The sequence below is a fragment of the Mus musculus genome, chromosome 17 (assembly GCF_000001635.26).
Source record: "Mus musculus strain C57BL/6J chromosome 17, GRCm38.p6 C57BL/6J".
In the NCBI taxonomy this organism is placed as follows: Eukaryota; Metazoa; Chordata; class Mammalia; order Rodentia; family Muridae; genus Mus; species Mus musculus.
In genome coordinates, this window is record NC_000083.6 from 6,585,566 (window position 1) to 6,608,296 (window position 22,731).

At 46.6% G+C, this 22,731-nt stretch overlaps 1 protein-coding gene and 1 long non-coding RNA gene across 2 annotated transcripts in view; one reads left to right on the top strand and one right to left on the bottom strand.

The window, feature by feature from the left end:
• The window catches only part of LOC115488814, a 16,326-nt gene extending 2,496 nt beyond the window's left edge, over positions 1 to 13,830 (bottom strand). The window contains exons 1-2 of the long non-coding RNA XR_003952388.1: positions 13,796 to 13,830; positions 12,780 to 12,990 (exon numbers count right to left, since the gene is read on the bottom strand). This is a non-coding gene — a long non-coding RNA (uncharacterized LOC115488814). The remainder of the gene's footprint in view (positions 1 to 12,779; positions 12,991 to 13,795) is intronic.
• A 2,383-nt stretch (positions 13,831 to 16,213) lies between these two features.
• Positions 16,214 to 22,326, top strand: Dynlt1c (dynein light chain Tctex-type 1C). Its single transcript, NM_001166630.1, has 5 exons — positions 16,214 to 16,271; positions 17,922 to 17,963; positions 21,047 to 21,170; positions 21,509 to 21,586; positions 21,936 to 22,326. Exons 1-5 carry the CDS (start codon positions 16,245 to 16,247, stop codon positions 22,004 to 22,006), a joined length of 342 nt encoding a protein of 113 aa, NP_001160102.1. The 5' UTR covers positions 16,214 to 16,244; the 3' UTR covers positions 22,007 to 22,326.
• Positions 22,327 to 22,731: the final 405 nt, after the last annotated feature.

The following is a 22,731-nucleotide window of genomic DNA, read 5'->3' on the forward strand; positions in this document are numbered from 1 at the left end:
TGTGAACAAACATGCAACACACACACACACTCATACACACTCACACACACACACACACCAGTAAAAAGTATGGTGTGGTGGGGCAGCAGTGGTGAAGAGCATTCATTACTTTTCCAGAGGTCTCAGCACTCATGCTAGGCAGCTCACAACTGCCTGTAACTCCAGCTCTGGAGGTCCAAAGCCACCTTCTGGCTTCTATGGGTACTATATTCATATGCACAAACACACACGTAATTAAAATAAAAGTAAAAATATAATGTATTAAATGCATAAACATGTATCATGGTCATTTAGCATTATCAAATGTCCTTCATACATAAGAAAGTTATTATGCCCCACCCCAGCCATGCAGTAGGTATGGTTGTAGCAAAACCACCACAAACATGCAGAGTAAGATAAGAACCTCCCATCTCTGTGATAGTCTTATGGGATCATTATGCTACATATGTGTTATGCAGTTGTTCACCGAAGCATCATTACAAAGCACACAACTAACTTCACACCACTTTGATTGAAAACACATTAGTGCAAGGGCGTCCTCAGCTGTCGGCTATTATTTTTTACAAGTATCGTCAGAACTCAGAAAGAGTGCCATCAATTAGGGGAATGTGCATAACCACGGCAACCTCAACCTATCAATTATTTATGTCCTATAATAGTGCTATGAGCATCGTTAGGCACCGGGCCCTGCTTCTGCTTAGTTCAAGCCAAGAGATTCTGCAGGCCTCCATCCACCAAGAAAATGTAGACAATTCAAGCAGTATGCTTTCTGTAACGCCATCTTGATTTTCCAGCCTAGTTCGTCCCGTAGTCATGAGGGTCCTTTCTATACTTTGATGACTTTTGAATTCATGGATGATCAACAGACTCCTATGACATCACTCTCTTTCGACAAATACTCTTAACCCTTTATGTAATCTGTGGTAGTCTGGGGAGGCCCACACAATAAAGTACATTGGTTTATAAAAGAAATTGACCACACTAAAGTATTAAAAATTGTTACATAGTAGCTTGTGTAGTCATTGATATGTGAGATAATTAAGGTCCAGCACTGATGTAATGATTAACAATGTCAAAGTGAGGAGTTACAGAGACAAAGTTTGGAGCTGTGACGAAAGGATGGACCATCTAGAGACTGCCATATCCGGGGATCCATCCCATAATCAGCCTCCAAACGCTGACACCATTGCACACACTAGCAAGATTTTGCTGAAAGGACCCAGATAGAGCTCTCTCTTGTGAGACTATGCCGGGGCCTAGCAAACACAGAAGTGGATGCTCACAGTCAGCTATTGGATGGATCACAGGGCCCCCAATGGAGGAGCTAGAGAAAGTACCCAAGGAGCTAAAGGGAGCTGCAACCCTATAGGTGGAACAACAATATGAATTAACCAGTACCCCTGGGCTCTTGACTCTAGCTGCATATGTATCAAAAGATGGCCTAGTCGGCCATCACTGGAAAGAGAGACCCATTGGACTTGCAAACTTTATATGCCCCAGTACAGGGGAATGCCAGGGAGTGGGTGGGTAGGGGAGTGGGGTGGGGGAGGGTATGGGGGACTTTTGGGATAGCATTGGAAATGTAAATGAGGAAAATACCTAATAAAAATATTTTTAAAAAAAACAATGTCAAAGTGGCAGGGATAGAGACAAAACTTTGCTGTTTCTAAGGCAAATGATGTCACAGGAGAACACTTGGGATTTCTGTCGGGAACAAAGTTACAGGTCTGGCTGATTTCACCTTGGCCTTTGCTTTCATTCACAATGGAAGGAAATGCTAAGTTTTAGTTAAAGAATAATGGAAACAGGGCCCAGAGAGGTCTCTCAGTGTTTAGGAGCACTGGCTGCTCTTCCAGATGACCTGAGTTCAATTCTTAGAACCCACATAATGGTTTTCAACTATCTGTAACTCTAGTCCTATGCGGTCCAATGTCCTTTCCTGCCTCTGAGGGCACCAGACACACAAGTGGTATGCAGATATGCCCATGTAATAAAATATATTCTTAAAAAGATTAATGAAAAGAAGGATGCTGTTTCCCACAGACCAAGACAAGCTAAGGACTGTGGCCTAAGAAATTACACGTTTATTGATTTCATTGTAAGATGAAATTAAGGTAACAGTTGTGGGGGTTGCATGAACAGGAAAAGCTAGAGACCTGAAAAGGGGCTGCTTGGCCTCTGCTTCCCACCAGTAAAGAACCCTTAGGTGCCTGCTCTGTTCCTAGCCAGGCATCAGGAATCACACGGCAAGAGGGACTTCAGGAGCAGCCACCCAGCATGTGTGTGTGCCACAGCCTCGGGTTCCCCTGTTCCAACTTCCCAGGTGCAGAAGCGAACTAGCACATCTCAGTTTCAGAGCTCCAAGTCTCCATGGAAAGGGAGAACAACAGGGAGATCCTGGTGGTAGCTGTGAGATGGCTCAGTCCATGAACTGTTTGCCTGGCAGGTAAGGACCGGTCTTCAATCCAGTGTCACACCTTGTAATCCCAACCCTAGGAGCTAGGCAGGAAGTTCCAGCTTAGCCTAGTCAGCAAGACCCAATGAGAGACCCTGACTCAAAAGACAAAGAGATGGCACCAGAGGAGCAAGAGTGGAAGATGGGGCTGGAGAGATGGCTCAGCAGTTAAGAGCACTGACTGATCTTCCAGAGGTCCTGAGTTCAATTCCCAGCAACCATATGGTGGCTTACAACCATCTGTAAAGGGATCTGATGCACTCTTCTGATGTGCATGAAGACAGCGACAGTGTACTTACATATATAAATAAATCTTTAAAAGAGAGAGAGAGAGCGAGCAGAGGATGATCTCTGGTTTTCACGCACACGAACACGCAAATGCACCTGTGCACACACCCACACACACCTTAGAACACAGTGTGACCAATGCTACAAGAAGCAAGTTAGTGTTCGCGCTTCCCAAGTGTAGCCTCTGAGCTCACTTCTGGCTGTGTTCTATTTGTGAACAGCCTGCAGAGTCACTTGCTGGTTTGCTTGATTCTCAGTTATTTTAAATAAACAAAGCAGTGGATGTGAACAGTTCCTGTGGCTGGATGTGTTCTTCTCCGGCTTGGGTCTCCAGCTTCTCATTAAGGTAGGGCCCCAGTGAATGCCATCCTGGAGGGATAACGACAGCATTTCCACAGGAGGAACCTGGGCTCCTCGATGCTTACCCAGCAAATATGCATTTCAGTCGTGTGCATTTCAGGAATACAACTATCTATGAAACACTATTCCCTCCCCATCCTGGGCCGGCCAGGATCAAGGAGTGGGAACTACCCTGTTCAAGAAAGAGAACACTGGCTCCCCCTTGTGTGCGATCTAGCCATCTTTGTTGGGCATTTGTAGAGCACCAGACACTATTCTGGGCACCTCCATTTGCTGTGTCTGATGAGGGGATTATAGCAAAAGCATGTAAAGAGGAGAATAAAGTCAGAGAGACGTCACCAGCAAGGAAAAGAGGCTGAAATTTCTACCAGGAAGCTGGAGTGAAGCAACTGCCCATCAGCATTAGCCAGACCTCTGATCTTCCTTGTCACCAAGGCAAAACACAACACAGCAGAAACCTTCAGGGTACATACAGTTCGAACAAACCAAAAGAAACGCTTAGGGCCTTGGTCCTCAAGCTGAGGGTCGCTGAGTTGGCCGACCACGTCATCAGCAGTTTGAAAGCAGAAGAAGAACGATGACCCATATCATCTTTACACAAACTCAAAGCCGAGGACACAACACAGATTTAAATTCACCAAAAGGGCTTCAGCTATAGCCCGCATGGATTTCTGGTATTCCAAAAGACAGAGAGACAGTGGTCTGGACAGTCCCAGTGGTCTGGACAGTGGTTTGTGAGCATTCCAAATCCATTTCGCCGTGGTTACTCTCAACTCTTGGGGACTTGGATCCCAGCTTCTCTGTACATTCAGCCAAATGGGAGACTTTATCCTCATTTCTATAGATTTTTAGTATCTCAGATACTTGGTGAGCATGGAAGATCAGTAAAGCCTTCTGATTGAAACGTGTCTTGTTTTTGTTTTGTTTGTTTGTTTGTTTTGCCTTAGAAGGCTGTCCTAGCTAGTTTTATGTTAACTTGACACAAGTTAGAGTTATCTGAAAGGAGGAAGCCTCAGTTGAGAAGATGCCTCTATAAGATCCAACTGTAGGACATTTTCTCCATTAGTGAGCAAAGGTGGGTGGGGGGAACCCTAGCCCACTGTGGGTGGGGCTATCCATGGGATGGTGGTCCTAGGTTCTACAAGAAAGCAGGCTGAGGAAACCACGAGGAACAAGCCAGTAAGCAGCACCCCTCCATGGCCTCTGCATCAGCTCCTGCCTCCAGGCTCCTGCCCTGCTTAAGTTCCTATCCTGACTTCCTTCAGTGATAGACTAGGATGCTGTGATGTGGAAGTAGAAGCCAAGTAAATGCTTTTTCCTCCTCAACTTGCTTTTTCATCATGGTCTTTCATAGAAGCAATAGCAACCCTAAGAGGGTTGAAAAGACCCTTTCAAAATAGCGACACAAAACATTATCCCAAGGTCATTTATGACAAGAGTCAGTGGAAGGCAGGGTCTGTAGTGTGCACCTGACATTTCACACTCAGGAGTCGAGGTCAGAAGGCTCTCAAGTTCAGGAAAAACTGCACAGAAAGTCTCAGAAAACCAAAAAGATGGACTAGCAAGCCAGTAGGTGATTGCTCTGTGGTTGTCGGTGTCTTCTCATCGTCATGCCGCTCAGAGGCTTAGGACATTCTGTTTACTATGATTGAACACTGGAACTTGCTACAGGCTTTCCTTGGGGTCTGTACCACCCCTGGTTTAGAGATATATGTATGCTTCTGTTATTGAACTGTGCTGAAATCCCAAATATGGGTTGACTTTCCTACCAGCTTATGGGGAAAGCGCACAACCTGGCGACAGAAGTTAACTCACAGAGACACGAGGGATGTCGTGCATGATCAGGATTTTCAGGGAAAGTGGCTACTGTGTACACTGAAGGAAAACAAAACGTTGACCATCATTTACCATCCGAGAAAGACATCACCACTTACAGGATTTGGGTCAATAAATCACAGGCCAGCAACAGTGTGTGCGTGCGGATACCATCAGCCACAGATGTCTGGTTACCTCCTCTGTCAGCTGATATTCTTTTTTATAGAGAAGTTCATGTCACATCATTACAACACATACCTATTTCTTTTTATAACTGTTACAATCATTACATAAGTTACGCTGTGCATACACTAACTCCAGGAGAGAACGGGAGGCACAAGGCAGTTCCTATAAAAACTGGTTCCTGAACTTATGAACTAGTAGACCCCCTCACTGCCCAGGTGGCTTCTAAATTAATGCCATCACTCTTGTTCACTTTCCAACTTGCCATTGGTTTGGAGGAGATCGGGGCAGAGACGAATAGAGAATCGGTTCATTTGGAGCTTATAAACAGTTTTCTGAGTTAGTTTGAGTATGAACTAAATTCTGCCTGATTTCTGGGTTGTAACGAAGCTTGTAGTTGCTCTTTCAATAGCAGTCACTTAAATGACCTCCGGTGTGTATCTACATCCTCTGAAGCTTCCTCTTGGCTAGGTTGGCGCTGGACTTTTGGGAGTCATTTGCCAATGTGGAGATTCTACAGTGGAATTCTTTTTCCAACTCACTCAGAATCAGCTCCTGCTGGGCCCAGCAGCACCTCATGCAATCTCAGCTGCTTGGGAGGCTGAGGCCTGCCCAGGATAGTTGGTAAGGCTTTGTCTGAAGACATAAAACAGTGGGCTGTGAGTACAGTCCTGGGTAACATGCTCGCCTAGGATGCATAGAGCCTGGCTGATGAAAAAAAATATTGAAACTACTCTTGGTTCATAGTATCCTTTCCCCAGAGACTTCAAAAAGATGAACAGGCCCGTCAAAGAAGCCAACACTTACAGTTTTAGCAAGAATAAGAACGTGGTCACAAACTTGATTTCTGGTGACATGCACTACCAAGAAATTTTAAAAGGACTTTGGGGTTTTTCAGGTATTTAAAAAAAATATGGATGAAACAAACATAGTTCTCTCTTGGATGCTTTTCAGTTTTGTAACATTTTTGAATGAGCAAGAGAAGAAAGTGATGTCTCATGTACCACACGAGGGTGGGTTTGTGCTTCTCCATCCTCAATGCTTCCTGAATGTTGCCTGCTCCTGCCCTCTCCCCATGAAGTCATTTAAGACCCATTCATATGGGGCCAGGGAGATGGTTGGGTGGGTAGTGCTTTGTGTGAGGACATGAGTTCAGATCCTCAGAGCCCACGTAAAAGCTGAACAGCATTCTACAGTGAGGTGAGGGGTCAGAAGACTCCCCCAGAAACTTACCGACATTGAGACTCTCCTCAAACAAGGTGGAACATGAAGACTGGCACTTGAGGCTGCATTGACACCTGCATTTGCACGCGCCTAGCAGAACCGACTCTTCTTCCAAAATCAACCCCCGCCCCGCCCCCTGCAACCACAGACTATTAAACACCTCACATTAGATACTCTTCCATACTTTCTCTACTCTTCCTTCTGGCCAACTAAATTTCATTTACTCTAAACAACTGAGGGCAATAAGAGGCTACTGTCCTGTAAGTAGCCCTGTTCTGTCCCTTGCTTCACCGCTGAGGTCTTGAGCAACTTACAGAACTCCACCCACCCAGGACTTAATGTTGTTACTCACAAATCAGAGTGACACCCAGGATGTTCCTAGGCCTTTGACAGTGAAGTGTGGATACAGACAGAGAACAGCATGGTGTATGGCAGGCAGGAAGTGCCGGTTGATATTAGCAACATGCTTGAAGGAGGACTCACAGAACTGCTGTGTGTTGGTGTGATGGTTTGTATATCCTTGGACCGGGGAGTGGCACCATTTGAAGGTGTGTGGCCTTGTTGGAATAGGTGTGACCTGGTTGGAATGGGTGTGTCACTGTGGGTGTGGGTATAAGATCCCCACCCTAGTAGCCTGGAAGTCAGTCTTCCACTAGCAGCCTTTGGATGAAGACATAGAACTCTTAGCTTCTCCTGCGCCATGCCTGCCTGGATACTGCCATGCTCCCACCTTGATGATAATGGACTGAATCTCTGAACCTGTAAGCCAGCCCCAATTAAATGTTGTTTTTTATAAGACTTGCCTTGGTCATGGTGTCTGTTCACAGCAGTAAAACCCTAGCTAAGACAGTTGGCTAGAATTATATCAACTTGACATGAATTATAGTCATTTGAGAAGAGGGAACCTCAACTGAGAAAATAACTCCACAAGATTGGGCTGTGGGGAAGGCTGTAGGGCATTTTCTTAATTAATGATTGATAGGGGAGGACCCAGACCATTGTGGGTAGACCATCCCTGGGCTGGTGGTCCTGTATTCTACAAGAAAGCAGGTTTAGCAAGCCATGCAAGCCATAAGCAGCACCCCTCCATGGCCTCTGCATCATCTCCTGCCTCCATGTTCCTGTCCTGACTTGCTTCGGTGATGAACAGCATCGTGGACATGTAAGCCAAATAACCCTTTCCGTCCTCAACTTGCCTTTGGGTCATGGTGTTTCACCACAGCAAGAGAACACTGACTAAGACATGTTAGTCTTGGAAGGGCCATGCGGGGTGCCAAACCCTTCAGTCAGTTTTTCCTTATTTCCAGTCAAAACCAATCACCCCTTCACCTTTAGCCTCCGTTCTTTCCACTCTGCGTTTCTCCATAGCAGGTTCAGTTTCATTTCGTGCTGGCGTGTTTCTCTCTAATGGGAGTCTCGGGTTCCGGTAGGAGGTACCCAGTGCCTGGCTTGAACTGAGAAACCTTGTGCACAACAAGACTGGAAGGTTTACTAAAGCCGGAAGCAGGAGGCAGCAGGGCAGGAGGGAGACAGTCAGGGATGGGAATATGCAGAAAGCTGCAGTGTCAGAACTCTGAAGCACATACGCAAATTTGAGTCACTCCTAAACTCGAAACGAACTCTAGAAATGATCACAAGCCAGTGATCTCATACAGACTGTCACAATGGCACAGCGAGAACCCCGAGACCTCCCAGACCCAGTTTTCTACGATGTCTATAATCCTGTTTGTTCAGGAAGGAGAGGAGCAACAAGGGAAGCCGTTTCTCTGGGGCTGTGTGGCGCAGGGCACTGTGTCTGAGGGGGTCCCTAGACAGCCACAGCCCTCCCACTCAGGACCTGGAAGCACCAGACCACACCCACCTGGCATACAGTGTCTTTCCTATCATGCCTCTAATGAAGTTTCAGATATAAGTAAGCATTAGGCATCAAAGATTAGTAATACAGAGGTTACCATAGAAAGTCATTCCATTTCTGTTCCCACAAGCACCCAGACAAAAAGCAGCGTGGGATGGGAAGGGGGGACCCACATTATTTGGCTTACACAGTCCATAACAGAGGGGAGGTCAAAGCAGAAACTCACAGCCTCAAAGAGAAATGAATGTAGATCTGCTACCAGCTCCTACTCAGTTTTCTTTAACACAGTTCAGGGTCCAGCCAATGAAACAGTCCGCCCATATCAGGGTGGGCAGTCCCACATCAATTAACAATCAAGGGCTGAGCCCTGTGGCACACGCCTTTAATCCCACCACCAAGGAGGCCAAAGCAAGCGGATTTCTGTGAGTTCAGCTAACCTGGTCTACTAAGCAAAGCCAAGCCAGTCAAGGCTACCAATAAAATAGGCTCCACCCAGCAGTTGACTCAGACAGATGCAGACAACCACAGCCAAACAGTGGATGGAGCTTGGGGACTCTTAGGGAAGAATAAGAGGAAGGGTCGCAGCCCCTAAGGGGATAGGAACTCCACAGCAAGACCAACAGAGTCAACTAACCTGGACCCTTGGGGCTTTCAGAGTCTGAACCACCACCCAAAGAACATACACGGGCTGGACCTAGGTCTCTCCACTCCTATGTAGCAGATGTGCAGCGTGGTCTTCATGTGGGTCCTGAACAGCTGGAGTAGGGGCTGTCCTAAAAGCTACTGCCTGCACTCGTGCGGTGTTCACTAGCTGGGCTGCCTTGTCTGGCCACAGTGGGAGAGGAAGGGCCTAGCCTCACAGAGACTCCAAGTGCAGGGAGGGGGTGGGGTGTACCCAGGGGGAGGGCCCACCTACTCACAGTAGAAGGGGAGGGGGGATGGAGGAAGGATTGTGGGAGGGGGTGACCAGGATGGGGGCAGTGAGCAGGATGTAAAGTGAAAAAGTAAAAAAAAAAATATATATATATAATTTGAAAAAAATCCAACAAAATAAATAGTTGAGACAATCACTCTCAGGCAGACACAGAGGATAATCTGTTGGGGTTAATTCTTTAGAATCACTCTTTTCAAGTTGTGGCAAATTGACAGAAACCAACCACCACACAGGCCACAGTAAATTATTTAAAACACGTGAAATGCGTCCTTCTAGAATTAGCCATTTCAAGTTTTTGAATTATGGTTGCCCTGAGTAACTAAAAATGTGAAAGATGTAACCATGGTTCAGGAGTGGACTGACTGTGTTTCTATTTTGTCTGTGTAGCTATATTGGATCCCAGGGGAAGGGTGGGCTACAGCATCCAGACCGTCTGTGCACGGGACGTGGTGCAGCATCTAGCATCATTTACTGACCTGCTGCTGCCAGGTGTGAGGAACTGCAAAGGCAAAGCCAAGTCGGACCCAATCTATATTCCAGAGGCCAGAAAAATAGCGGGCAAACAAACCACTCACACTCCAGGAGGATGGTTGGGAAAAGAAAGCATGCTTTAATGCACACTGGGAGGGAAGAAAGGGCTGGAAGAACCAGGGAGGGCTGACTAGGGCACAGGGGTGGCGTCTACGATGGGAAAAGTCACACAGCTATAGAGACCTCATATAGAACAGCGGCCTGTCCCGGCTTCATTTCTGTGGCTGTGATAAAATATCCCAACCAAAGCAGCAGAGAGAAAAGGGATTGGTTTCAGCTTACAATTCCAAGTTCACTGTGGGGAAGTGAAGGCGGGATCTTCAGATAGCTCCTCGCACTACATCCATAGACAAGACAGAGTATGAGCACAGGCAAATTTGCTTGCTTGCTTAGTTAATTAATTAATTTTGTGATCAGCTCAATCCTCCTACTTTTATACACTTCAGAACCCCAACCCCCACCCCCACCCCTGTCTAGGATGGTGGCACTCACACCAACTAGCCCAGTTAAGGGAATCTCTCACATACATGCCTCCAGACTGTCGCAATGCAAACAGTCCCTCACTGAGACTCTCCTGCTAGGGAATTCTAGGTTGGGGCGAGTTGACAATTAAAGCTAACCACCATGCAGTCCCAGAACACTGTGTCCTCTGGGGATGTCGAAGCCATCTATGCTCTGTGGCCTTTGCACAGTGACAATATCAGCAAACCTCACACTCTGGGACAAAACCTGTCCCTGTGGTTGACACATGCCTGCATTCATTCTTGCTACAACGCTGGTTGCTGCCCTGGGCCCGGCAGGCAGCGACCTTGATTCAGGCATCTGGAGCTGCTGGCAAGGGGGCCAGAACAGGAAATGGAGAGTAGAAAGACAAAGGGGGTGAGAAGGGGAGGCCGACACTGTTTGTAGCCAGGCCCTTGCTTCTTTACCTACTGATGGGTGTTTTGAGCTGGCAGCCACTGAACCAAAGGAAATAGATGTCGGTCCTGTATTGTGTGGGCCAGCACGCCAGCAGAATGGAAGTGAGCAGGTAGCAGTGTGCTAGTGCGAGCCTGCCTGAGAACACACTGTCCCACCCCGCCCCGCTCTGTTCCCACAGCCTGCAGGCCACAGCCGCTCACTGAGGAGCCTCGAGCTTTTGGAGGCTGCAGCTAGGCCCAGCTGTTCCACCACAGCTTTTTTTTTTTGAGAATCTTCTCAGCTTCAGGGTGGGACCACAACACTTCTGCCTCCAACGCAAAGGACAAGCCGGGGTGACCAAATAGACCTTCACACTGTCCCTGAGAAATCACACCCTTTATGTTCCTTGTGTAGCTTCTTTCTCTATGAAGGTTTTTGATAGCCGCAAAGAACACGCGCCCACCCAAGGCAGAAGAGGAATAAGAGCGGTTATCTCTAGTTCCAGCCAGAACTGGGCTCCCATTTACAGGCTTCCAAGATTTTGCGTAAATGAACATTATCAGAAAGCCTTGCACAGGAAGGGAATTGTGTGCTCAAAAAGTTTATCTTTGCCGATTATCATTAATCATTGGTGGGTTTTCTGGGGAAGTCAAGCCCCGGCCAAGGTCTTTAATGTTTATTTTGACAGTTTTTACAAGGCGGGTCAGCCTCAGATCCCTTAGAACATACTCCCGGAAGGCTATCCCAGTGGGGCAGAACCATGGCTCTCTGTGAGAGTGCTATGTATGCTCCTCATTTTGGTGGATCCGTGCTACCCAGCTTTCCCCTGCACCTCCCATGGTCTTGTAGAATCAGAGTAAAAGAGAGGGGAAAAAAAAATCAGGATTTTCATGGTTTAAACTTCACCTCTTCACACAGAAGGTCAAAGAAGTAAAAATTAACACAACGTTGCCATGGCAACCACAGACTCCTGTCACTATGTTTTTTGTTGTTGGGATAGCCACTGTTAGTTTAGTACTCCCTCTAGGCCCCGCAGATTAGCAAGTATGTTATACACTAAAGGTCTCTGTGGCAGGCTGAAGTCAGTGTACCCACTCTACAGATTTGAAAATGGAGGCAGGGTATTTGGTAATTTACCTGAAGTCACACTGGGACTCTGAAACCTGATTCTTTGTCTGGATACAGAAGTTAAGAAGTTATAGTCTCCAATTAATTATCTTGTCTGAATGATTTTTTTTTTCTCTATCAACTCTACTATCAATAAAGATCTAATATACACTTTCCTTTGACAACTTATGTCATACTGAGGTAACTATTTGGGACTGAATAAAGCTCAATTAAGAGAAATTTAAGGGTCTGGTGGGTCATGCCTTTAATTTCGGTACTCAGGAATCAGAGGTAGGTGGATCTCGGTGAGTTCCAGGCCAGCCTGGTCTACCTATAGTAAGTTTGAGGCCAGCTTGTCTATATATAGTGAGCTTAGGTCAAAAATCTCTACAAAGTGAGAACCTGTCAAGATAGAGAGAGAAAATAGGGTTTAAAGTAGGTCCTGGGCAATTTTACTTCTTTATTGTAAAATTATATTTATCTTTCATCTTCAAACTAGAGGTCAAGGTTGACGAAAACAGCCTAAACCAGTGAAGCTGATTCAGAACAAAACAAGTGGTGTACATAAGACCTTGAAAGCCAAGGTAGCCAGATGCTATGCTATTGCCTAAGAAGGCATGCCATGCGGCTTTGGTATGTTGTCTCGTGTTTTGTTCTTTAAATCTTAAGTTACTTTCCTGATTAGAACATCATTACTTTCTCTCTCTCTCTCTCTTCTTTTTTTCTTTCTTTCTTTCTTTCTTTCTTTCTTTCTTTCTTTCTTTCTTTCTTTCTTTCTTTCTTCCTTCCTTCCTTCCTTCCTTCCTTCCTTTCTTTCTTTCTTTCTTTCTTTCTTTCTTTCTTTCTTTCTTTCTTTCTTTCTTTCTTTCTTTCTTTCTTGAGACAGGGTTTCTCTGAGTAGCTCAACCTGCCCCAGAACTTGATTTGTAGCCCAGGCTGGCCTCAAACTCACAGAGATCCACCTGCCTGTGCCTCCTGAGTACCACCACTGCCAGGCTCATCATTACATTATCAATGTCTCCTATTCAACACAATCACAAGGCTTGCTGTTCCTGCCATCAATCTAGGGACAGCTCTAACAGCTGAAAGACCACGAGCTCCCATGTAGACTCCGGGCTTCCTCCTACCTTAATCTGGAGTGTGTCCTGATGAGGAAGTCAGTTCCTTCACCATTGACCTGTGTGTCTTCTTCCTGCCTGTCAGGCACTGGCTGAGGCTGATGGTTTACATGGCTGTCCCAAGTGTGGCTGTAGCTAATCCCACGTCACCAAGGACCCAGACAGCGGAGACGTCCTAATGCTACGCCAAGGAGCTCACATGAGGATTTTACACTGCAAGCTAGAAGATGAGAGACTTCGGTGAAACGCCTCATCCTTCCCTCCAAACCCCCAGCAGAGCCCAGTGTGTTTCCTGTGTGTGACCTCAGGTGCATGACTACTGACACCACAAAGAACAGCTTCTCATGGACCGTCATGGGCATTTCCAGGGTAAATTTTTTTGAAGGCTGACATGCATGCATGATAGTATGTAAATCATAAGCATATTTGTCATGTTCTGAATGGCTGTCCCTTCTCAAACTTATTCAAATGTAACTGCCATGGCATTGGGTATCAGTGGTGTGACGAGAAGGCCACAGGGTCTCTACTCTCAGGCTAGATTAACAGTAGCATCCTGGGAGTGGGCCCCTTGATTCAAGAGTGGGTTTCTTATATTTTTGGTTGTGAGCCTAGCCTTTAACGGATGAGACATCTTTCCAGCCCCAAGAGTGGGTTTCTTATAAGAAAATGAGTTTGGGTGCTTTACTGCTCCTCCTCCCCCTCCTCCTCCTCTTCCTCCTCTGCTTCCTCCTCCTCTTCTTCTCCCTCCCTTCTTTCCATCTCCACTTCTGCTATGGGATGCCTTCCCTCTGTATATGACCTAGATGCCAGTATCAGGACCCTGAACTTGCCCACCTTCAGCATAGATGCTGAGGGTTGGGATGTAGTAGGGAGACTAAAGTAAGAGGGTGAGCTTTGGGGGCTGTGGAGATGGTTTGGCAGATAGAAGACTAGCTGTCTGTCTTAGTTAGAGTTTTGCTGCTGTGAACAGACACCATGACCAAGACAACTCTTATAAGGACAACATTTAATTGGGGCTGGCTTACAGGTTCAGAGGTTCAGTCCATTATCATCAAGGCAGGAGCATGGCAGCATCCAAGTAGGCATGGTGCAAGCAGAGCTGAGAGTTCTACATCTTCATCTGAAGGCTGCTATGAGGAGTCTGGCTTCCAGGCAGCTAGGATGAGGTGTTAAAGCCCACACCCACAGTGACACGCATACTCCAACAAGGCCACATCTTCTACTAGTGCCACCCCATTAGGAGAGCATATACAAACCATCACACTGTCCAAGCATGATGACCTGAGTCTGGACTCCCAGTACCCACAGAACAGCCAGGTGCAGAGGTGTCATCCAGTGCTGGGGAGGAGTAGAGAGAGGCAAAAGAGTTTGGGTACTCTTTTCCTCCTCTTCCTCCTCCCCTTCCTCCTCCCTAGGCAGAATGGCAAGCTCCAGGTTCAGTGGGAGACCTGATTCAATAAGAAAGAGCAATAGCAGGTTATGCTTATACCTACTTCTGCCTTCTACAAATGCACACGCGTGCACACACATACCACATGACCACAAATAAATACATTAAAATCTGGAGTAAAGGGTAACACCAATCTTGAGCAATCTCAAGCAAATCACTCTGTGAATCCCCACTTCCTGGTGAGACTCACTAGGCTTGCCTCCTGGCTTGATAGCCTGCTCCCGTTCAATCGCAGTGTTTGTGGTGTGTCTGTTATGGGCTGGGTACCACCACAGGGGCTGCGATGGAGAAGCTCTGGCCCTAAGGTAAAATCCTCAATAAATAGGAACTTGTATTTATTGGTTAGTAGAATTGGTTATAGGCATGAAGTGCTGAGTCAACCCACTTAGGAATATTTGAGAGAAAATGCTTTGAAAATGAGAATCGTTACCTAAAATGTAGACACTTCAGTCTGCTTGGCTGCATAACAAATATGACGGAAGGGGCAGCTTGCATAGCAACTTCTTTTCTCACAATTTGGGAGCCCAAGGTTAAGATACGGGCAAGGCTGAGTGAGGCCCATTTTCATTTTTGTTTTTATTGTTTTTACATTCTCTTTGCTTCATAGCCCAGGCTAGCCGCCTGCCTCACCCTCCCAAGTGCTGGGGTTACGTGAGTGTGCCACCCATGCCTGGGTTATTTCTAGTCATTTAAAATTTTTATTTATTCATAAAACAGAGACGTGAAGATTGGGTTTATTTTTTTCAATTTTTTATTAGATATTATCTTCATTTACATTTCAAATGCTATCCTGAAAGTCCCCTATCCCCTCCCCCCCGCCCTGCTCTCCTGGGTTTATTATTTATTTTGAAAGATCTTATTTTTTATTTATGTGTCTGCTGAGGCCAGAAGAAGACATCAGCTCCCTTAGATAAAGGGCTACAGGATGAGAAATGACTCATATGTGTGCTGGGAGCCAAGCTTTTCTGGAAGAGCGGATGGGTTCTTAACTGCTGATTCATCTCACTAGGCCCTCTCTTCATTATTAAAAAGCAAAAAATTTAAACTTCATTGCTATTCAGCAAAAGAGTCATGTCCGAGTATATCATTTAAAAATATATCTTTGGGTTACAAAGGAAACAATAAAGGGAGCTTGGAGACTCTCATCTGAGGCTCCCAACTACAATGAGCAGCAGGCCACGGTGTTGGCAGAGACAGATGTGTAGAAGCTGAGCAGGTAGGTACAAACAGAGTAGATTAAAAGAGTGGTGATGTTGACTTGGCCACAGGATCATCAGGTGGATGACTGACAACAACATTAGCCAGGCACTAGCCTGCCAATGTGCTTCTTACCATGAGAGCTCCCAACTTCCTTCTTCTTTTTTTTTTTTGTTTTTTTTCGAGACAGGGTTTCTCTGTATAGCTCTGGCTGTCCTGGAACTCACTTTGTAGACCAGGCTGGCCTCGAACTCGGGAATCCGCCTGCCTCTGCATCCCAAGTGCTGGGATTAAAGGCGTGTGCCACCACGCCCGGTGAGAGCTCCCAACTTTTGTGCAGATAGCTGATCCGCAAGGAGAAGCAACCAATGCGCCATACTGTTGGAAATCATTCTACAATTTGTTCCTAGTCAAGATTTGTTTGAAAGTTTCATTTTCTATAGTGTGAGCGGGAGGGAGGACCAGGACCTCTTTCTTGCCCTCGGAGACCAGCTTTTGTTCCTTTGTTTGGTTTGGGTTGTCGGTGTTTAGAGAGAGGTTAGGTGGCTCTGACAGTTTGCTTTGGAAACCAAATCCCAGAGGGCTCAGAGACACACACGCCCTGTTACTTGGAGACTGAAGAGGAGCAGCAGGCGCGGCCGAAGGGTGGGCGGAGCCACTAGTGGAGGGGCCGGTGGTAGGAGGAGCCTTTGGTGGAGGGACCGGGCCCTAGAGCGTAGGTAGTTATTGGTAGTGGTCAGGGTCCCCCGCGCGGGGGCGGAGTGGGCGTGTTCTGGCCGCGCCTGCGCAGTCCACTCTACTCGGCGGGCGAAGGAGACGCGTTAAAGATGGAAGACTTCCAGGCCTCCGAGGAGGTAACCTCGGGTTGGGTCGTGAGAGGGAGGGTGGCGGCGGAGATCCCGGTGTGGCGGGGCCCGGTCTGGGAAGACACAGCTTCTGCTCACGGCCACCTGGCCCGAGGCTGATGAGCCTACACACAATTTGTCAAAAATCCCACACAATTTGTCAAAAACAATAATAATAAAACCCTAACACTTCCTCTTTTGACATTTCTAAAGTGTCAACTAAGGATATTCTGAGGGAAGAGTAAGACATTTGCATTTATCAGAATCTTTCAGTTTTGGTCTATTTTCCCAACACACTTTTCGGCAGTCAGGATCATTTTGTTTGAACGTTGGTGGAACGCAAGTAAAGACTCTGAAGCCACGATTCCGAAGCAGCAGCACAGGGGATGTTTGGCCAGACAGCGATCTCATGTATGGCTGAAGATTGGCTTTTATGGTAGTCACAGCCAGCTAGACTTTATAGGAAGGAAATGGCCATGTGAAAAGGTAGCCCTCACAACCGCGTTCTAATTCCAGCTTGTACATGTAGACTGACTGAAGTGTCCAGACAGTGATCTGTGTTTTACACAGAGTGTCAGCAGCAGGAGGACGGCCACTCTGCATTGTTTACCCAGCAGCCCTCTCAGCTGAGCCTTTTCTACCTGCCTCTAGCTCCCCAGGTTTCCCTCAGCTCATTTCCCTCTCTGGTAGCAGCTGGCAGTGCTCCCTGATTTCAATATAATTTCTCTTCTGTTATTTTCTTACTCTGACTGTATGGGAAGTGACACTAGGGCTTTGCTTTGTGGCTTAGGATCACTGTAGTCACTTAGGAAGAGCCTTTCAGTCGACTTACCCTGGAGAGTCACCACATTTTCACTATTTCAGTGATTTCGGCTTTGTTTCCAACTGACTTCTTAGAGGGTCTAGCAAGGGAAATGGCTTTGGGTGGTCAATTCTCATTCTCCTGAAGAGGAAGGGGTGATACTCAATACTAGAACAGGGCAGGGTCCACTGTGGTCAGCAGTAAGGGAAGTCTGTAGCAAAACAGGACTGAGTGACTGCCGAGGGAGGCTGTGCTATCCGATCCAGGGCCTGTCCAGTGCTAAGGCTATCCCAGAACTTGGAATAGTTCATTTGTTCTCAGGTAAGAAGCATACTGCAGGCTAGTGCCTGGCCAATGTTTTCAGGAAACCCTCACACCCACTCAAATCCAGTATTATGTTAAGAGGAGACTAAGAAAACTACTTTGGGCATCACCTTGCTGCTGGCAGCCCTCAAGTCAGCTGATGCTTCATCCTGAAGTAGTTCATTGGGGTTAAGAAAATGATGGGCACACATGAGCCTTTTACGTGTTAAACATCCTAGTCAGTATCTCTACAATGATGACTTATGTTTCTTCAGCTGCTTTGTATGGCAGTGGAGTGGCTCGGAATATGGCATCTGCACTGGCTAATGGTGCTGACAGCCAGCTGCAGGGGAAGGAGAGACAGGATTCTAGTTTGAAGTGACACCTGGCTTGCAGTGTGACACTCAGCTGCTTCACACCTCTGGGCTCTGAGGTTCATCTGCACAGTCGACAGCCTGATTTCTAAGTCACGTTCAGTATCTCATTGTGTGCTCATTGATGCTCTGCAGAAAGCTCTTTTAAACCAAACTTACCTACATTTTCTTCCTTAACAGACTGCATTTGTTGTTGATGAAGTGAGCAGCATTGTAAAGGAGGTAAGAGGAAACAGTCTTGTTTTCCAGGCGTTTGGTTGGTACTATGTGTCTTGGAGTTACCATTACTGTGATTTAACACCATGACCACAGCAATTTGAGGAACAAAGAAGGGTTTCTTCAGCTTACACTTCCACATCACAGTTCATCATCAAAGGAAGTCAGGATAGGAATTCAAACAGGGCAGGAACCTGGAGGCAGGAGCTGATGCAGAGACCATGGACGGTCCTGCTTACTGGCTTGTTCCTCATGGTTTGCTCAGCCAGGACAACAAGCCTAGGGATGGCACAACCCACCCTAGGCCAGGCCCTTCCCAGTCAATCCTTAATTAAGAAAATGTCTTATGGGCTGGAGAGATGGCTTAGCAGTTAAGAACACTGACTACTCTTCCAGAGGTCCTGAGTTCAATTTCCAACAACCACATGGTGGCTCACAACTGCCTGTAATGGGATTAGAAGTCCTCTTCTGGTGTGTCTGAAGGCAGCTACAGTGGACTCACAACATAAAGCAAATAAATAAATAAATCATTAAAAATTTTATTTAAAAGAAAGAGGAGGGGGCTGGCGAGGTGGCTCAGTGGGTAAGAGCACTGACTTGATCTTCTGAAGGTCATGAGTTCAAATCTCAGCAACCACATGGTGGCTCACAACCACCCATAATGAGATCTGATGCCCTCTGCTGGTGCTCGGGAGTCAGCTACATTGTACTTATATATAATAATAAACAAATCTTTAAAAAAAAAAAAGAAAGAAGAAATGTCTTACAACTACAGTTTCATAATTGCGGTTGCCTCCTGCCAGTGACTTGAGCTTGTGTCAGGCTGACAGAAAAGGAGCCAGCATAGCATGTATGAAGGAGAATGCTATGTGAATTAAAATGGAAAAATCTCAAGAGCTGTTAAGCTTTCTGTGTTTTGACATTTCAAACATTTTTACTTTATATCTAAGTAAAATGACTCCTATATTACATAAATTATATAACCTGAATCAAGAAGTCTTAAGTGGCGTTAGAAAGTGTCGAGGCGGATTCCGTAACCTTGCAGCATGAAGACTCATGATGCACGCATAAATGTCTCCAGTGCTCGTGAAGAAGAGCAACTGCAGAGAAAAATCTAACAACGTCTATAACTCAGGACCTGGAGATACAGCTCGGGGTTATTCATAGGTTTTTCTTACATTTTAAAATACATTATTGATAGCAATCATAGTACTTCTCTTAAACAAGGTGGACGACAGGCCCAGGGAATTGTACACCGTGGGAGTGACCGCAGCAGAGCTTAGGGAGGAAGTTTATTTTGGCTCACCGTTGGAAGGGAGACAGTCCACCACGGTGGCAGGACTGTGAGGTGGCTGGTCACCACGCATCTTTATGTCCAGGAAGAATTGTCTAGATTAGGCTAGCTGAGGTAAAGACCCACCCAGAATGTGGACGAACTGTTCCACAGGCAGGGAGGGCCCCAATCTGAAGCCAAAGGAGAAAGTGTGCTTAGCCCAGCAGTCCTGACTGCAGCTGTGATCAGCTGCCTCAAACCCCGACTGCCAGGACTCTCCCACCATCATGGCCTGGGAGCTAGAATAAACCCTTCTTCCCATTTGATGTTCCCTGAAGTAATTTTGGATCTACTACAATATAAGATTTTTGATGCCCATTATTGAAGTCAATAATGCTAGAGTGTTAAAGAACCACACTCTGTTTTGTGAGAAGTACTCACAATCAAAATGATTTTCTCACTTTTATGTACATTGTTCAGCATCCAGTGTGACTTTTCTGGTGCTTTGCAGGGAGTGTAAGTTTGCCTTTTATTGTTTCTTCCATGCAGTGTTTCCAGTGGAACAGGTGGGAAGCAGAAAGGTGGTGGATTAAACCAGAACTGGCAGGAATAGAGTGGGTTTGTTAGGGCTGAGTTTTGCCTCCTGCCTTAGCATCCACTTTTCCTGCGTTGCTAGGCAGCAGGTGGTTGGAAGTGCCATCAGCAGTCCATAGGGACACATGAGGTGACTCAGCATTTTTGCCCTGGCTGTAGGTTTGTTCTGTCCTTAAGCTGTTTTTAAAAAAGTATTAGGTAGTTGGAATGAGTAGGTCCAAAATTAGTTTTCCTTTCTCCCTAAACACTGGACTTCATAGTGCACAGAGGGTGTTGCTCTTCCTCCTTTGACAGTCTCTGTGTCTAGCCTTACCTTTACTAAAGCCAGTCTTCAGCCCACAGTGTGCTCTCAGCCTCGAGTGGGCAGGCGGGACAGAGGAGCTGGATCCGAGCCCCAAATCTGGAGGTGGAAACCACGGTGCATCCCTCAGACGCTGTCGCTGCCCTCAGCGTGGAGTGTGTGGCCCACTCCTCCACCGTGTGCAGTGAGGGCCCCTGGACCTGTGTCTGCCTCGTCTGTAGGGAATCATGAAACCTTTTCTAGGCTTCCAGCAGGTTAGCAGGGGTGGGGAGGGAGCTGTTGAGAGCCACACTGGCATCTGGGAGAGAGGATGCTGGAGAAAGACACAGGGTGTCACTGATATTACAGGGACAGGGCAGTGAGCTGTGCTATCCAGGAGCCCTGGGACTCAGGGGGAACGCTGCTGCTGTAAGCTCCAGCTTCCAGTGTTAAAGGTTCAGTTATCTAGAAAGTGTGATACGACAAAACCCACACAACGAGGCCACAAGTACTACAAGACTGGTCAGGTTGTGCCAACACCCAATAAAATGTCATCTAACACACACATGTATGTTTTATGGCTTGGCTAAAAATGACTAGTATATGTGTAAGAAACTGGCAAAATATTTTTTCTGCCTCAATAAGAAAACGTGTTGACTGTTAGAAATGAAGAGCAGCATGACTATTCAGTCCATTGTTCAGTGGAACTGTGGAGCCCAGCTGACAGGCTCTGTAGAACACACATCTTCAGGCCGTGTAAAGCTCCTCGACATGGGATGCAGTCAGTGCTGCTTAGCAGAAGCCACACACGTAGAGGAGCCCTTGACTGAGCAGAAGCTCGCATCTCCTGAGAGTTCTGTCTTCAGTTCCTGGGAGGGCCATGGGCCATGTCGGACCGGTGAGTGGGTTCCCTCCATGACCTCTTGTGCTTTTTCCCCCTAGGCTATAGAAAGCGCCATCGGTGGTAATGCCTACCAGCACAGCAAAGTCAACCAGTGGACCACTAATGTCCTAGAACAGACTTTGAGCCAACTCACCAAACTGGGGAGACCATTTAAATACATTGGTAATGGATTTTCATCTTGTGTATTTTGATAGAGGTTCTCTAAATGTTGATCTGAGGTGTGTCTGGTGCTGGAAGAAAGGTCACTTAGCAATTGGTTGTCGAACTTCCAAGAAAGTTTCTCCAGGACCAGGTCCCTTGTGTAGTGAATGTACCATGTGCTTTGCATGTCAGGCTAATGCCAGTGTCTTAGGGATTATGTCAAAGAAGAGTTCATAGGATGTCTGATCAGACATGTTGAGAACATGTTAAAAGAAAGGAAATCGGTAGTTTGTCAAAGTGAGACAGCACAGTCTGCCCCTTATTTTGTGACTTTTTCTAACACGTTTGTTTAATTTAAGTGACCTGTGTGATCATGCAGAAGAACGGTGCTGGGTTACACTCCGCAAGTTCCTGCTTCTGGGACAGCTCCACAGACGGTAGGACTCTCACCTTCCTAGGCAATGTTATTTTGCCCATAGCTCCATTTTTGGTGATCTGCAGCGCTAAGCAGTATTTTGAAGCGCACACTTAGATGTTTCAACGTCGATGCAATTCTGTAAGTCACCATTGCCTGTAGATTGGTGCACATGCCATCTCTGTGAGTTTGAGGCCCTATCTAAAAACAAACAAAATCTCAAAACATTCTGGGGGCACTTGCCCATTTATAAGTAAAGTTAGGCAGTAAAGTCCCTCTCTGTATGTCAGGCATGCAGTGCAGTGCTGGCATGGTGGGACCCGAATCTCCTGGGCTGCCTCATTTCCTGTGCCTGTCTGTGTCCCCCACAGGAAGCTGCACAGTCCGATGGGAGAACAAGACCATGTACTGCATCGTCAGTACCTTCGGACTGTCCATCTGACCACCTTGCCAGCCTCAGCCTCGTGGTCCCAGCATTTCCAGTCCATCTTAACCACCAGCTATGTTGGGCAAACCCCTTCCTCCTAAGTTGTTCTGTGGCACTCTCAAAAAACCAAATGACTCCCCAGTCACAGGAACCACATGACTTCAGCCAGATTAGCAGCCACCTGTCATCTGAGACAGGCAGTACCACTTGTCTTAACTGTCTTCTCCAAGGTGCTAAAAACTCAAGTCTGCTGGTGGAAACAGCTCTACTTTCTGAAATGATTCAGATACACTAACTTTCCATACTTTATTCTTTCTTAGAATAATAAATTATTCAAAATTAAAGTTTTTGTGTTCCTTGTAGCCCGGAGCATCACCCGAGAATGAGTTTGAGAAGGGAGAAGGTTGCTTTTAGCCTTCTGCATGCTGACATCGAGTATACCTGAGCTGCTGGTCTCAGGACAGTGCACAGCCAGCTTTGCAGGTCATGCTTGAAGCCGCGGGCCTGTTTCTTACTGTGATGGCGAAACCTGCTGACATTGGCAGAGCTGGAGAGAGGCCACAGACCTCAGGGGCGGGCTAGGCACTTGTGACATGTGGCCTCACGCAGAGATCTAGAAAAGTGGCCGATGTCTGGGGAAATGGGCTACATCAGTTTAGCTCTGTTTAATTTTTTAATTACATTTGTGTGTGAGAGCGAGTAAGCATGCGTCCCATGGCACACCTGTGGAGTTCAGAGGT

Excerpts from the sequence above, each read along its gene's own strand:
- Dynlt1c (NM_001166630.1), top strand. The coding sequence starts at position 16,245 with ATGGAAGACTTCCAGGCCTCCGAGGAG. Across the intron at positions 16,272-17,921 it reads ACTTCCAGGCCTCCGAGGAG|ACTGCATTTGTTGTTGATGA; the intron begins GTAACCTCGGGT and ends CTTCCTTAACAG. Across the intron at positions 21,587-21,935 it reads CTGGGACAGCTCCACAGACG|GAAGCTGCACAGTCCGATGG; the intron begins GTAGGACTCTCA and ends TGTCCCCCACAG.